This window comes from Populus nigra, chromosome 19, assembly GCF_951802175.1.
Source record: "Populus nigra chromosome 19, ddPopNigr1.1, whole genome shotgun sequence".
Taxonomy (NCBI): domain Eukaryota; kingdom Viridiplantae; phylum Streptophyta; class Magnoliopsida; order Malpighiales; family Salicaceae; genus Populus; species Populus nigra.
In genome coordinates, this window is record NC_084870.1 from 7095157 (window position 1) to 7112326 (window position 17170).

Genomic DNA, 17170 nt, shown 5'->3' on the forward strand with positions numbered 1-17170 from the left:
TTTTTTATTTGAAAAAAATATTAAATTAATATTATTTTTAGTGTTTTTATGATTTTAATTTGTTGTGTCCAAAAATCTGAAAAAAATATTTTATTATATTTTTAAACAAAAAAAAAAACACTTAAAACAAAACATATAATTACACGAGTACTTATTTCAATAAAGCAAAAATCACTCCTGTCAACATTCCGACCCCTAATGATTTAACGGTTGAAGAAATGTTCATATAAAATGAAGCTTAATTAAAAGAACAAAAATGCTGTATGAATGCACCATCTTAGTCTTCAACTATCCAAAAATACTTTACTTCCATTAAATTATTTTTTCTCGAAATAGCTTCCAATAATGCTTCGAAAAACTAATTTCTGGTCTTGTTAATTCATTTTCCTTGGAGTTGAAGGCATGCAAATCATTTTCCATAAACATGTTATACAACCTCGATCTCTAATTGATCGGATTGATGGAAAAAGATCCTTGACTCTATTATTTTTCCCCCACCAGAGTACGTTTTATTTGATTTTGATTTACATAAAATTTGATTCAATGATATTTATTTTTTTAATAAAAAATCTGCTTTGATGGGTTAATGTCAAAATAAATTAATTAATGTTTTAATATATTCTAAAAAAAATAATTTAAAAAATTTCTTGACGAACCTCGATGCTCGTGTCATGTGTGGTACAGGGTAAAAATACACAGCCATGCATATGGTGACCAAAATCCGGCGTTCCAGTAGATTCTCCAGAGGAGCATGCCTAAATTCCAGCAAGACCTGAAAACTTAAAATAAATTGGATAATTATCTAATCATTGTCATGAACAGCCACTTGTGATTAAAAGCTTGATGAACATTTTAAACTTATGTGGATTTTAGGGCTTGATAATTAATAGTGGGATCTGAATTTTGGTGTTATATCTAGTTAATTCGAGCAATAGCATGTGCAAAGTTGAGTACTGTCAGTCAATCATTTCTGTAGTTTTAAGGTTTGATTCAGGAATTGAAAATAAAAATATCGAGTCAATTCTTGAATTATTAAATCAAATTGGATCAGTTATTTTAATTAAAATAATAATATTTTTTTGTTTTAATTCGATCGAATTTTATCAAGATAACCAAGTAATTAAAAAATTAATAAGATCAACTAAGTTTGGATAAAAATTAAAAATGTAATTAAAAATAATTGGTTTAATTAAAAATGTAATCCGAATAAAGCTTAGAGTTGTAGATTTTCAAGAATAAACTCTCATAGCCTATTTGAGTTTGACAATTATAATTTTTAACCAGGTGACTATATGTATGATTTGTGCAAATTTCACACGCTTTTATCCTCGACTTGTAAATTATTATTATTATATACTTAAATATGACGGGTTTTCATGGTTTATTGAAAAGTACCCATTTTTGGAAGAAAAAACAATTAGTCCTGTAAATTTTTTTAATTTTTTATATTTAATCCTTGTAATTTTATATTTTTATATTTAAAACCTCAAGTTTTATTTTCATCATGTTTTAGTTTACGAGTTATAAATAATGAGACAAAACGTTGCTGTGTAAAAAAAGGGTGAGGGAAAGAAGTTCGTTCAACTACATTCCAGCCATAAACAAATATCAATCTCATACCAGTGGGCTGGTGTTGAAGATGAGAGTTTAACATTGTTTTTTTTTAGGCTGAAAAAACTAGATCATATTAGTTTGGTTTAATTTTTTGTATTTAAGATAAATTAGAAGGTGTTTGAGGATTAAAATATAATTATTATTTTTAGAACAAAAAAAAATAAAATTTAAGTTTTGAAAGTTAAAAAACATAGCTTAATTTTCCTGCAAGACCACCAAGAAAAAAAATATTGCAACAGTCAATGCATTGTGCACTTCAATTTTTTTAAATTTAGCAAGCGAGGCAGCCCTTTGGCTGCCCTTTTTAGATACCAAGCACGCGGGTAGGCTCCTACTAGTTCTATAAATATTTGTTTTTCTATTTCAACATAAATTCATATTTAAATCAATAATTTCAATGTAATTTTAAAAATTCATCTGTACATGTCAAACCTTTTAAATAAAATTAGAGCTTTTCTAATTATATTCGCAATAACCCTGTTAATAATTATATATGAGCGTTATATACAATAAATTGTAAAAACAAAGGGTACATGAATATTCAACATGAAAAAAAATAGGTATTTTTTATTGTTAATTTTTTACATAGTTCTCAAAAATTATCTTTTATTTTTATTTTTTCACAAATCCACATGAAACAATATGAAGACATGGTTTCTAATTTTTGTTTGAGACTTACGTTTTAGATGATGATAGGTTTATTATTTTAAAAACACGTTACTAATAAAAATATATATCTGAGGAAAAAATAATAACAATGAAATGAGAGTTTTATCTCAATAAATATTTTTTTCCTTCCTTGATTTAAATTGTTTACATTCCTTTGAATTTTTATTTTAACTACCTTGTATTTTTCTTCAAAATAACACTTTTGATTAAAAAAAAATGTTTTTTTTGTTAAGATGAAAAAATGCATGGATAATAATAAACTTAAAAACTACATTTATTAAATATTTTAAATTATTACAAAATGTTATTTTAATTACCGTGTAATTAAAATAAAAACTACAATATTTGCCCCGCAACATCGCGACATCATAAAATCTAATAACAATGAGCCAAAAATTTATCAGTATATTTTTACCAAAAAAAAATCAGATCAAGAAAAACATACGAGTATAATTTTTTTAAATTATGGGATGCATTGGGCTTGCACGTGCCAGCACAAACATGCCACAATGGAGATGCAATGGATTCGATCAAAGTTAGGTCCAAGAGCTGATTGGGTCTGACCTGCGCCAGACCCATCATGATTAGGTGTGATGGTGTGGAAGATGGTGCCAAACCCTGTGCATGAGCTTGACAGTACGCCAACCCCGAGTGTAACTTAGATACAGTTAACACATGTTTTTTGAAAGTATCAAGCTCAAAGATTTCTATCATTATAGTCTGGGCATAGTTGGATTCGTTGCGCCCACAAGTTAAAATATAATAATCGAATCAAACGCTATCAATTTATATTTCTATCAAATAAGATTTTTTATATATACTAATTACATGCCACATTTACCTCCAAAACACTAATCACTAGACAAATTTTTTAGGCTTCAACAAATAAAGCACAAGGGAGTTCGAATCATTTCTGATTTAGCAAAATACTATTGTGAAGAGAAAAAGAAAAAAGAGGTGAATATGTCAGGATTGAGGACTGATCAAATCCTCTTGGAAAAAAAAATCAAAAAATTGGTGATTATCATCAAAGCAAGAAGAAGAGGGAAGTGGAAGCGATAGGGGAGGTAAATAAAGCCGGTTAGGGAGCTGCTGAGAAATCTGAGCAGCCGCATTAATCAGAGTGTCTGCCTGCAGAATCTTTGCCGTAAAAGTTGTACACTGATCCCTACAACTTGTTCACGTAAAAATCCAAAATCTAAGAGACATGTTCGGTACCCAAACAGTAGAAACAACACCACAACTTTTAAGGTTAAAAACAAAAAAAAAAACCTACAAGATAAGGTTGTTTAATACTCTACTCCTACATCTAACGAGGAAGCTGTTGTCTTCCTATATCGCCCTTGAAAACATCAACCTGCCTGCAAGTACGAAACTGACAGGAATACTTCGGCGATGGCTAAATCGACCAATGAGTCATTAGCATAACAGGTAACGAACGAATTAAGGGGCAAAAATACTTCCTTCTATAAGTTATTCAAAAATTTAGGAAATAAAAGTACAACTTAGTTAAAGGAATGTCTTTCTTTTGGCAGCATGAACTTCCTTCTGAATTATGCCGTCTATGCTGCATGCATTTGCTGGCAACGCAACTCTGCAGCAGTACACCCGCAAGAGTTTCTTTAACAAAACAAAAACTGGCCAAGATCTTGTAATATCATCTATTCGTCTTTGACCTCGTTCTATAACAAAATTTATCAGTTCTCACAAATCTTTGAAAAAAACTATCCACTACAAAAAAAAAAAAAACATAATTCACATAAACCCTAATGAAAAGTTACAAAATTCATTAATTCTCGTAAATTATCACCAATTCTCCTCGAGTCTATACATCCTAATCAAATCTTACTAAAATTACCAATTTGACAAAATTCTTAAATTATTAGCAATTCTTCTAAAATTCTACAATCCTTGCAAGTCTCATAAGCCCTAGTTTTAATTTATACCCGATGGATATAATTTATGTTCAATTTTATACCTAGTTGATCCACATTCAAGTACTAGACCATAGCATAACAAAATAAAATCCTAACATTCAAATTATATTTTTTATATATATAAAATTAAGAGCAAGATAGAATACTAAAACGGTGGCGATACAAACTTGCAACCGCAGGGGAGGGGGGAGCATGGTGTTTTTAACTGGATGATTGTGTTATTTAGTTATTTTCTCGAGCGAGCTAGTTAGCCAAAATTTTTAGCTAGTTGTGTTATTTTGAAAAAATAAAAGAAAACTCCTAGCACAAACCATGTTAAGCATATGATGAAAAAAATTTATATTACTAAGTAATTAGTAACATTTTAATAATTACTTTTTGTTTCACCCTGAAAAAAAAGAAAGACAGGCAGAGATAAAAAAGAGAATGTAAAACTTGTAACCTACTAAAAATGATATATAACATCTTCATCTTGAATTTTTCTCTCTTAACTATATATATTTTTTTCAAGTAGCTCAGATAATAATTAATAGGATGTTACTAATTAGTCTTTAAGTAATATAAATTTTCTTATGACAAGATTAGTATTTTTTAAAGAATATGTATGAATCTAATTTGCAGATTTTATTTAAAATTTTGCTCATAAGTATTTAGCGAGATATTTTGTTATTTTTCAGACATGGTTTTTATATATTTTTGTATACGTAAAAAAATATTGGGGTACAAATTATTTTTTTGTGAATGTATTAGTTTTTGTCTATAAAGAAGTTTTCATAAAAAAAAACATGAAATACGTAAACAAAAAGATTGATTGAAAAACATATTTTTTTACTCGAGAATATAAATTATAAAATTATTAAAAATATTTATTATAGCTACTGTATAAACATATAAAAATAGGTAATTTCAAAGCCGGCTCGTAGCATCGTAAGGGCAAAACACTGGTTTACACTAATTAAGGATCCATTTGCTTTACGGGACTCGACAAAGTGGCTTATGAGTTGTTTAGTGCTCTCGTGAACAAAATCAATAAGTGATTTTTTTGTCTTGTCCCACCACCTTCTTCGGGGTTAAGCTTGTTTTGTCTCGTGGTAAAAAACCAAATCTAAGCAACCACCTCTGCTTGTTTCTCTTTAATTTTATTTTTTTTTCATCATTATTCTGGACTTGTGAAAAAAATAAATATATTTTATCTATGAAACAAAAAAAAAATATTTAAAATAAATTTCATGCTTGTGTCTCTTGAATTTGAAAATTTCCGACTTATGAAAAAATAAATATATTTTATCTATGAAACAAAAAATAAATTATGTGATTATGAAAATAATAATAATACTTATTTTCAATCATTTTTTTTGAAAAATCATAAAAAAATTAATTATTTTAATTTATGACTTGGAAATTATTGATTATGTTTACATACAAACTTGTAAATAAAATAAACAATTCAATAAAGTTGAAGATACGTTTTAAGCGCCAACATAAACTCTGGCTTTGACTCCATCCGGATACAAAACTAGTTTAATTTGTGGCACTATGCTGCGTGGCAATATTTTCTTTTTCAGTAAAAAGTAAATATATGGGTTTTAATAATGTATTTTTAGCTATAAGAAAATGGATCTAAAAGTTTATATATGTATCTAATTGATGAAATTGTTATTTGATTAGGAGATAATTAAGATTAAGATATTTGATTCTGTAATACGAGTTTATATATATGTAATAATTGTGTTTCTTAAAATATTATTTTTATTTAATGAAAAGATTATTTATGCCAATAAAAGGCAAAAAGAGTTATAAATAAAAATAAGTACTGTTAAATGATGAAATTAAAAAAAATCTCGTGTTAATTTTAGAAACTCATGACCATAATCACGTGGTTGAGACTTTCCATCCAGAAGGCAAACTCAAAAAAACAATGAAGCAAGATTCTTAGTTAAAAAATGCCGAGGTATGAGAATTAAAATAAATAATAATAAAAACAACGAAAAAAAACCAAAGTCAATCAGGGTTAACCTGCAAATCCCAAAACCATGAGAACATAATTCGAATAACACCAAAAAAACAAAAGTGAGAAAAAAAAGCATAAATATCAACTCTATTTTTTTAAAAAAAAATGACGGATGAAATTAAATTAAAAAAGACCAAAATCAACCCATATTAATCTTAGAAACTCATGATCGTGGTTAGGAGGCTGGCACTAATCATGTAGAAGGCAAGTCAAAAAATGTGATGAACCAAAATTCTTAATAAGAAGAATGTTGAGAAACAAAATTGATTTTTTAAAAAAATAAAAAACAACCCCAGTTAACTCACCAACGTCGTAATCATGAGAATAAGATTTTTATAATCCTATAGAAAAGAAAGCGAAAAAAACACAAAGATCAATTCAAAAAAAAATTAATTATTTAATAAAAAAATAAAAAAAATCAATTATACAAAAGGTCTAAAAAGACAAAAGTCAACTCGTGTTAACTTTCAAAATTCGTGTCTCAATAAAAAAATGTCAAGGAATGATTTTTTTAAATACAATAAAATAAAAATTTAAAACAAAATTAAAACCGGTAAAAGGAATAGGGGCCAAATTCGACATGTAAAGATTGAAATCAAATGACTAAGGAATAAATTTTTTTGAGTTGAAAGGTTTAAAAATATCAAAAAAAAGGATCGATTTTGATATAAAAATCAAATACAACCTAGTGATTATGAATGAAATTAAAGAAAAAAAATCAATTATAAAAAAAATAATAAATTGCAATAAAAAAAAGGATTAAATTGGACACACAATATAAATGGCAGTACACACTCCTATACTTTGATCAAGCACCTTTTCTTTTTATTAATATTTTATACATGTAAAAGATTAAATTGCCAATAAATTAACTTTGATAATAACAAAAAAAAACTAAAATGAAAAGAAAAAAAAAACCTCTTAAAACAAAGCTTTATTTTTGTTGGTTCTAACGACAGTTTAGAAATTTAATTATGATTAGAAAATAAAAATATCTAAAACACCCTTGATACAAGTTAAAGATTTTTTCTTATAAGTCTAATTAAGTTATTTAACTATTATTCGCGATGGAGGTTAAAAGTTAAATTTATCCCAAATCAATTTGTCAATTACTAAACGTGTCCTTAAAAAAAAAACCCCTCAATTCTTATGTTAGTACATGAAAATTTTTTTTGAAGGTTTAAAATGCAAAAAAAACACTGATTGTAACAGTAGTTTCTTGGTAATAAAACCACTTGAGCTCTGCACCCTACTTTGCCTTGAAGGATAAAGCTGCCATTTCAGTTTTCTTCAATATGAAATAAGCCGTCGGGATCCATCAAAATCAATAAAATTGGGTTGCGATGGACTAATTTGTCTTGAATTTGTAGTATTTAATAGGAATAAAATTCTGCGAGCCATTAATCATATGTCGTGGAGAACCAATTCTGCAGCTTAATTTAAAAAATTATGACGTATGAGAAAGGAAGTTGAAGACAGTAATCTCCTTGACCTCGGCTGTCAATTGAATGGATACAGTTGAAGTAATTGGGTGTTATATATAGATAACTAACTAGACATTATCAAGTAGTTCTTGAAGAAAAGATAAATTGTAGCCCACCATATGGTAAATTGGTAATCCATCTCTCTACCAACCAAGATTTATCAAAATTCGAACTGCAAATCCGTGTGATGGGCAATTTCATCAGAACAAAAAAAAAAAGCGACAACTTTTTCCTCTATTGTCAGTCTGTGGCACTGTACAATCTGTCATGGTACAAACCACCTAAATTATTGGCCATTAATTGCTAATTGTCATAATGTACGAAGCTGTTTAGTTTCATAAATGTCTCCAATGCTTTCTCCTGTACCTTGGAGGAAAGACAGCTAATCAATGCAGTCCTGTCAGTTCATTTAGCTGATGTCTAGCTATCAATCTCTAGGGTAGTGGGTTTGTTTTGGTGTCGAGTAAAATCGGTTCCCATCTCAACAAGAAAGAAAACTGGCATTATATTTTTTGGACAATACTTGTTCATTTTTCCGGCAACAACTGGATAATTACAGGCAGTTGAAGATAGATCACCAAAACCAGCTGACTCTGTAAAAGAAAGTAGTTGTAAGTTGAAAGGTTTTAAAGGAAAAAGGTGGCCAAACATCAAGGGTCCTGATTAGGTAACTGGCTGCTTGTCAATTTCACTTCACCACAGATTTGTGTAGATGGTTGAGGGAGAGAGAGCAATAAAGGATCATTTAAGGTAATGGCAGCCAGTTAAACAATATTGGAGATGAAAACAATTGTTTTTCACTAAAACAGTGGGTCTCAAGGCCGCAGCATGTTTCTCTCCTAGGGTGGCTAAAATGATGGAAAATATCAATCTTGACATTATTTATTAGGGTTTGTTCTATTTGATCCATGTGAAACTTGTCAGCTGGTAAAGTGGTCATTTCTTCACAAGCTGACAAGGCGACTTTTACAGTCATGAATGGATATGGAAATTTCTACCTGCAAGAACCCATAGATCCATTGAAAACCGTTTCAAGGACCCGTTGATGTTTTGGCAAGTTAATAACCTCTATCAATGCCGAGGACAGTTAAACATGCTCACACCATACCGGAACTATACTGGCTAGATTTTGATCTTTATGACATTTGTATGTATGTGTGCAGAGAGGGGGGCTACTTTATCAATAAATGTGTCGTGTTGCTGCCTGTTAAATTAATATTTTTTAGGGTATGTTTGTTTTTGTGTTTTAAAAATATTTTTTTAAAATTAATTTTTAATTTATTTTTGTTTTAAATTAAGATTTTTTTATATTTTTAAATTATTTTAATGTGTTGATATAAAAAAAATAAAAATATTATTTTTATACATTTCCAAACTAAAAATACTCCAAACAATCACTAAAATTAAAATTATGACTCATGCCACATTGCTGTATTGCCATTCTACATGAACATTGGGACTCTATCGATTTTTTTTTTTTCTGTTTTTGTTTTTAATAGCAGCAACTATAGACAAAACACATAAAAACAAGTGAACAGAAAAGCTGTCCGGCCCGCTCAGTTATTCTCCTTGTATCAGCGTTCAATGAATAAAGAGTAGCCCTTTAATTTTGGCACACAGAAGCTCCATCCAGTTAGTTTGGAGAGTGTATATGCTGTTTAATGGCAGTAGAACCATGAGTTCTAGGAAGCCCCACTTCGCAAGCAAGGAATCGGTGCTCTTTCTTGCACCAACACTCACTAACGGTGCTTAACTACTGTTATTTTGTTAGTTATTTCTTGAGATTTATATATATAAAAAAAGAGTAACGAGTAAAATATCAGTAATCATTTTTTTATTACTGTAAATCCTTTTCTTATTCACCTATATATCTCGGAGACAGAGGGAGCTGTAGTGAGGTCAATTTGAAACTGCAAAAGCCAGTCAAATCTTGAGGAAAGGATGATCATAGGATATCTCATTCACTTTGGTGTATGGAATATTATTTATGACGATTCTAGATAATGCCATCATTTTAAAGGCGCTGTACCCTTCTTTAACAAACACAAACCCATTATTTAACACTACTTTATGTAAATAATCACTTGGGATGATTCAGGCTGTTGTTCTTAATAATAAATAAAAATAATTAATTGAAATAGAATAAGATTAATTATGTGCTGAGTAGATTTCACGGGGAAAAGTTTTCCGGTTGGAAAAAAAAGAGAGGCACGGGTACATCTCAAGATCCACTCATCCTGTTGAGATCGGGAAAACTTCGAGGAAGACCTGGTTCTTCTCAAGCTCGAGGGATAGTACGTGGTGGCTATTAATGGTTGACATGGCTCGAATAATTGTAAAATAAGTTCTCTGGTGGGTCGAAGACTCTCTAATAATTAAATCAAATCAATAGACGAAGGAGGGAATAGTGCCTAAAAAGGCTAGTAGTTCAGAAATTATTTGCTGCTAGCTTGTTTTTGAACTTTTTTATTTTTTTCATATATCTTTTGATATTTGATGTGTTTGATATAAAAAATAAAATATTATTAAAATAAAAAATACTTAGAAAATTAATTATTATCATAATAACAAACATGATATAAATGCAAAGTAAAAGAAAAGGAACGTTAACTATGTACTAAAAGAGCTCCTCGAAGTAGTGAATTTTAAAAAATTTCAATTTAATTTTTAAATTTTTATTTTACATGATTTGTTATTTTGAGTCTAAATCATCACTCAATTGCATTTTTTTTTGGAGGGAGAGTCGATTGAAAGACAGAGAACTAAAGTAATTTTTTTATAATATTTTAAATATGTGTATCTTTGCATAACATTTGTTTCCTTTTATTTTATTTAATAAATTTTATATGGGTGTCGATTTCTATTATAAATTGATTTTAATAAATAAATTCATCAAACATAACTGAGTAAATGATTTATTTTGCTATATTAAATATCTTGATCTAATAAAAAAATTCATGAAACATAACCGAGTAAATGGTTTATTTTACTACTACTACTACTAACATTACTATTATTTTTTTTATTAGCATCATCATTGTCATTGTTATTAATATTATCATCAATATTATTACTATTACCATTAATGTTGTTGTTATTATTATTATTGAAAAAATAAAAGTCATGAACTTTATTTGAATGATAGAATTGAAAACTATAAAAATTATGACAAAAGAACCAAGAAAAACAATAAAAAATCAAAAGAAAAGGGATTAAATTGGAATTGTTGTTACTATCATTGAAAGAACAAAATATATAAACTTAATTTGAAGAATAAAATTGAAAACTATAAAAATTTTAATAAAAATATAAATTACAAAAATAAAAAAGTAAAAGTAAAAGTACCAATTCAAAACCTTGGTGAGAGCTAAAGGTCCCCGGGCACACATGCATCCCAGGTGTATCACAACCAAGGAAAAATTAAGTGGAACCAGAATTTATAACAATTCAACTCAAATTCCGAAAAGATGGTGAGAAACGGCGTTGCAAACGGAGAAAAAGGCAGAGATTATAGGAATGAGAACACGGAGAGCAAAGCACTCTAGTTTTTTTAAGAACACACTAGAAAACTTAACGTCCGCTAGCACCCTCCATTTTCAAGCAAGTAGCTATGATTTCCATATTTTTAATTTGATTTTTTTTTTAATTTCTTATTGGAGACATTTATTCCAGACCAAACTCCGAAGTCCGCTTCCCTCCGGTGTTAAAATGGACGAGCACGTTGTCCTAAATAATGGGTCTAATGGCGGTTTTTCCCCCCTTAAACTATTGAGGTCGTAACACATTGAAACCTGTATTATCAATTTAGTTAGTTTTATTCTTAAATTATTATATTTTCAGCGGATATTGTCCCTCTGTTTGGTTTGATAGTTAGTACGACCAAAAACCCATTTTAAAAAAAATTCATGTTTTAGTATTGAACTGAGAATTTTAATAGATCCGAAAGAAAATTCAATCCACCTCAACAAATAAATTTTAATTTTTTTGAAATCTAAAATTATTATTATTATTTATTTTTGTTAAATATAAAGAATACAATAAAATAAAAAATAAGTTGGAATTATCTCAATTTTCTTAAGTGTCTTAAAGAGGTCATATGAATCTACGTAGATGAATCTAATACAGTTCTTAAACATTTTGCATATGGGTTCTCAAAACTAACTAACCTATTTTAAGCTTAGTTAGGTGTTGCATATTTGACCATGCAAATGTTTTTGAGAATCATACCAAGACTAGGCAGATAAATTTATATGATTTCTTAGGACCCTCAATATAATTTAAGATCATTTCAAACTATTTTCTATTTATTTATAATTAATTTAATATCTAAGAAAACAAATAAAATTGCTTGACCTCGAAAATATTTTTTAAAGCAGATTGGATTTTCAGCTAAAAATATCAAATATTATTTTTTTAAAAGGATTTTTTATCAATGATAATAGTTAAATCAAATGATGATTACAAACCTTAATGTGCCTTAACCTTAATAGTTTTGGGGTAGAAATGTCATTAAACCATAAATAATTAACAACTACTAAAAACATGAGTTCCATAAAAACTTTTGATTGATTACAATATTCTTGAACGCTTTTAAAAGACTATAATACCCTTAAAAACAACAATTTGAGGATAATAGCACTAAGCCAAACACCAATAACATCATGTAACACCGCCCTGGACAGGAATAGCATTGCCACTGGATCTATCAGGCTTAAGAATCGCATGAAAAACATTGTTGCAAGGCAAAACAAAAACACAAAAAGGTTCCGAGCACCATGCAGCTAGTTACCAAAAAAAAGAAAAAAAAACATCATGTGACCTGTAGAATAGAATGCATTCCTCAAATCACATAACTGAACTTCCAAGAAGCAGCTGAGGCATTAGCCACAACTATTATGAGGTTTCTTCTGAAATTTTTTTTAAAAAAATCCATCCAAAAAGTAAATTTTGGTTCAGGGAGTAACCCCCCCCCTAAAACTGAATTATTTGTGGAAAAATTCGCCGACTAAATTCTCAGAAGTCAAGATTTTCATCACCATCTAACCTAAATGAAACGACAAGAATGAAGATATAGCTTCCATTTAAGCACCGCCAGATCCATACTTCTTGCCGAATACAATCAGCTGCAACTTGTCATAACCGGCAAGCACACCAGCACCAGCAATGGCTCGGAGAATGTTTGCTCCAGCACCCTTGAAGAGAGACTTGGCACCCTCATTCTTCAAAATCTGAGAGAAGGCATCAAGTGAGCTTTTGTACTTGACAGCTTCACCAGAGGTCATCATCATTCTTCTACGAACAGTGTCAATGGGGTAGGAAGCAAGACCAGCACCATTTGTGATGAGCCAACCAAGGGCAAAGCTTGCAAAGAAACTATCCTGTAAAAATAACAAACATAAAACATGTTACAAAAACCAAAACTGAATCCCCTATTCAACAGAACTTTAAAAGAAACTATCATGTAAAAATCACAAACAGAAAACATGTTGAAAAAGCCAAACTAAATCCCCCCTATTTCAACAAAACTTTTAAGAAGTTTAAACAAAAATAGTGAAACTTGCAATCTGATTTCCAAAATTAATAAGATAACGCAACCATCTTGCACGCACACAATGAGTTAATTGCAGTGCATATATAATTAAAAAAATCTAGAACTCCCAACACAAAAAATTAAAAGCATATGGTTTTGTACAGCGGAACCATGTCAAAGGTTTTATGATGCCTAGAAAACAAAAGAACTAAATACATTTACCAGGTAAAAAAGAAAAACATTTAATGTCTCAATAAGTGAATAAAATTCAGTTGCTAAAGTGTAAAGCCTAAGCTAGTGGGCAACACAATCTTGCAACCATGTAATCATCAGACAAATAAAGCATAACAGAAGTGTTTCCACTAACCTGCATGTCTCCGGTAAGAAGCACGGGCTTCAAGGAGTCGTACATTCCAAAATAAAGACCGCGATAGACAATAATTCCAACACAAGAAATGTTAAATCCACGGTAAAGCCCAGCAATACCATCAGAAGCCATTGTCTTCTTGTAGACATCAATGAGCCCATTGAATTGCCTCTCGCCTCCCTTCTTTGCAGCCTTGGCATCATTGGCCAAACGGGTTCGAGCATAATCCAAGGAATAGACAAAGAGAAGGGAAGAAGCACCGGCTGCACCTCCTGAGGCCAAGTTCCCAGCAAACCACTTCCAGTAGCCATCTCTGTCTTTCTTAAAGTTGAAGAGCCTCTTGAAGTAATCCTTGAATGCGAAGTTCAAGGCCTAACAGTTTTGCAAACACAATGAGCAAAAAATTGAAAAACAAAATCATATTAACTGAAAACCAACTTGAAAATGCTTGTATACCTGAGTAGGGAAATAACGGATGACATTGGCAGTGTTCCCTCTCCACAATGAACCAAACCCTTCCTCCTTAATTGTTCGCTTAAAACAATCACCAATGCCCTTGTAGGGTTCAGAGAGCCTACCAGTTTTAAGCATCTCGTCCTGGTTTTGAATCAAAAGCTTAACACGCTCAATGGGAGCAGCAGCAGTTTTGGATACAGCTGCAGAGACTCCTCCCATAAGGAAATCAATACCGAAGCTAGCTAAACCTTTTTCCGATGGGGCTTGAACAAGAACGGATGAAGCAGTAGACGGAACAATAGATAATTCAGTAGCTGCTACACATGCCCATCCCATTGGGTACTGGAAAGCAGGATTTGAGTAGTTGCCATAAGCACACCTTTGGTGCAGAGCAGGCCTCTGGAAAGCCCCATCACAACCAAAATCATTAGAAACACTGGAATGAAGGAACTGGCCAGCTACTTTCCGCATAACAGAAGGGTGTTGAATCTGCTCAGCCATTGTGACTTTTCCTGCAAAGATGGCAGCACAAGCTGTTAAAAACAGCTTATTTTAAAGGCAACATTAACAAGAAAACTGTGTTTAGGCCAACACAAATGGAGATACAGATAATAGGATAAGCAGACTATAAAAATCAAATCACAAAGCAGCCAATGTACCATGAATAAAATCACATCAGGGAACATTGGTATAAAGAGAAACAAATAGTTTCTGGTTCCCCTAGAATACTGGGGCAACATAACAAGTAATCTACCGAGGATTACCGATAGAAAGTACAATGCCAATCCCGCATTCATAGCAAGCAAATGAACAGAAATATAAATCAGAAAAAGCTAAAGAGAATGGATTAAAAGACAAATAATTTAAACAAACCAATAAACACAACAATAGTTTAAATAAACAGCTCAACTGAATTCATCTAAAGGTATAAAAATCAGAATTTACCAAGTATGTGGACGTACCATAAGGAAACAACTTTCCACATGAAAAATTATTTTTTCCTAAGTAAATGCATATTTCGTTTTTTGGTTGATCAAGTTGGCAAACATCAGCTAAAAAACAAAACCAAGCAATGAGGAAAGGATTCATCATCCTATACAACACCGGTTCATCAAATCATGAATAGAAGTAGAAAAACGTAACCAATAAGAAACAACAATCAAAATCTCAACAACATCTAATCAATCGTCCACTTCCAAATAGATAAAAATAAACAATTGTTATTACACAACCAACAAAATTATAGAATCCGGTACAGGTTGCCAACTTTTGAATAGACATAAATTTGTTGAAACAAATCTATCGAAAAATGAACTAGATTCTATTAAAACAACGCTGAATCAAAACAAAAACAACAAATGAAAATAGAAAACGGAGAGAGAAAAAAAAAGGTGTGAAGAGTTTCAGCAACAAACCCTAAGTAGTCAAGTAAAACAGTTCATCGGAACATACTTTACCACATAACTCCGGAACACACGAGCAGATCTCAACAGTAATTTCATAGCATACGAAGTGGATTTTCAAAACTCGAAGCATGAAAATAGTAGTCAAATAGATCTGAGATAATTGAAAGAGAGAAGCAAAAAATAAAAGCAGATCTAGTAAATCAAAGAGATAGCGATGACAGTTCAAGAACACAACAAGAAAAGAAGACGATATCAGATCCAGCAAACCAATCAATACATAAACAGATCTAGTAAAACAGAGAGCAGAAACAATAACTGATTAGAACTGACAATTTAGATCATTCGATGGAAGAAATCGAGAGATCTGAGAGAGAAAGCAGACAGAAATAATAACGGCAAAGGAGAGTAGATCTGAAGAGTAATTTACCTGATTAGTGGCTGTGGGTGAGAGACTGGAGGAGGCTATCGAGAGAGATTTTTAGGGGTCTCTCCAACTTTCGCTGAGCGTTGAAAGAAATTGCAAAAGCGAGAGAGAGATGTGTGGAGGAGGAGAGGCTTCGAAAAGAGTGATACTATCCCCTATTTAATGGGTGCAACCAATGTGCTTTTTTTTGCTGTGTTTTGCTGACCATTTACCATGTGACTGTGCCTAGCTGGGCGGGTTCTGATTTGTTGCCTCGCCAATCTTTGGGGAAGACCATGCAGGTGCAGCTGTCACCCTTTTTTTATTCGGTCAACTAAGACTTTTTTTTTTTTTTTTAATATTGTATGCCCTAGGCTAGAAGAAATTGGTTAGTTTCAAAACAACAAGATCAAAATTTGAGAACAGAAAATAACAAGATCAAGATCAAGATTTAGATTTAGAGCTAAATATGAAGAATATCAAGTTGGAAGCATAAGATCTTCTAAACTTGACCGTCCCATGTTAAAAGAGAATCTGGTGTTTTCTTTTTATTTCTGCAAGATTTTATATATATTTTCTATGTCTGCTAGAAATTACAAAGGCGCAATATTTATATTTAATTTTTTTTTTTAATTAGAAAAGAGGATAGTATTTTTTGGTTGAGTGAAGGGTTGGCCGGTGCGCCAACGCCATGTCCCATGCGGCGGGTGAGGCGTGATTCGTTACGGGAGACTTGAGCGGTGGACAACGGATTGAATGGTCAAACTGGGCTATTTTTATTTTTATTTTTATTTTCATTTTCTTAAAGCTCTTTTAAACAAAAGAGAATTCTTTGGGCCCCAGACTGCTTATGGGCCGGAATCAAATTTCCATAGTTGTTGTTTTTGCTAGCATCTATTTTCTGCTTTCTGCTTTCCAGCTTTTGGTTGGAAGGTGCTAAAATATTTTGTCCAGGCCCAGCTCAACAAAAAGGCTAGCATTTTATAAATGGTCCGGGCCATGGTTTATCTGACGTTGGAGGCCCCATCCGATGCTAGCCTTTGGAGTTTGGACAGGGCCTCGAGTAGATTTTCTTTCCCTTTCTTTGTTTTTAAACCCCCCCCACCAAAATAATAATAATAATAAAAAAAAATAAATAAATAAGGAAACTTCAATCTAATCCTAAAACTATATACTCTTTCTCATTTGCATCCCACACCTATAAATTTTATCAATTAAATTCCAGATATTTCCTACATTTCTCAAGCATGTCCTTTTTGTCAGTTTATTTTAATATCTCATTTCTGATGTTTT

At 31.0% G+C, this 17170-nt stretch overlaps 1 protein-coding gene across 1 annotated transcript; it reads right to left on the bottom strand.

The window, feature by feature from the left end:
- Positions 1–12530: 12530 nt before the first annotated feature.
- Positions 12531–16065, bottom strand: LOC133679578 (ADP,ATP carrier protein 1, mitochondrial-like). Its single transcript, XM_062102215.1, has 4 exons — positions 15902–16065; positions 14069–14580; positions 13613–13984; positions 12531–13093 (listed from the first exon to the last, which is right to left on the bottom strand). The coding sequence occupies exons 2-4, from the start codon at positions 14567–14569 to the stop codon at positions 12797–12799; spliced, it is 1170 nt and encodes a 389-aa protein (XP_061958199.1). The 5' UTR covers positions 14570–14580; positions 15902–16065; the 3' UTR covers positions 12531–12796.
- Positions 16066–17170: the final 1105 nt, after the last annotated feature.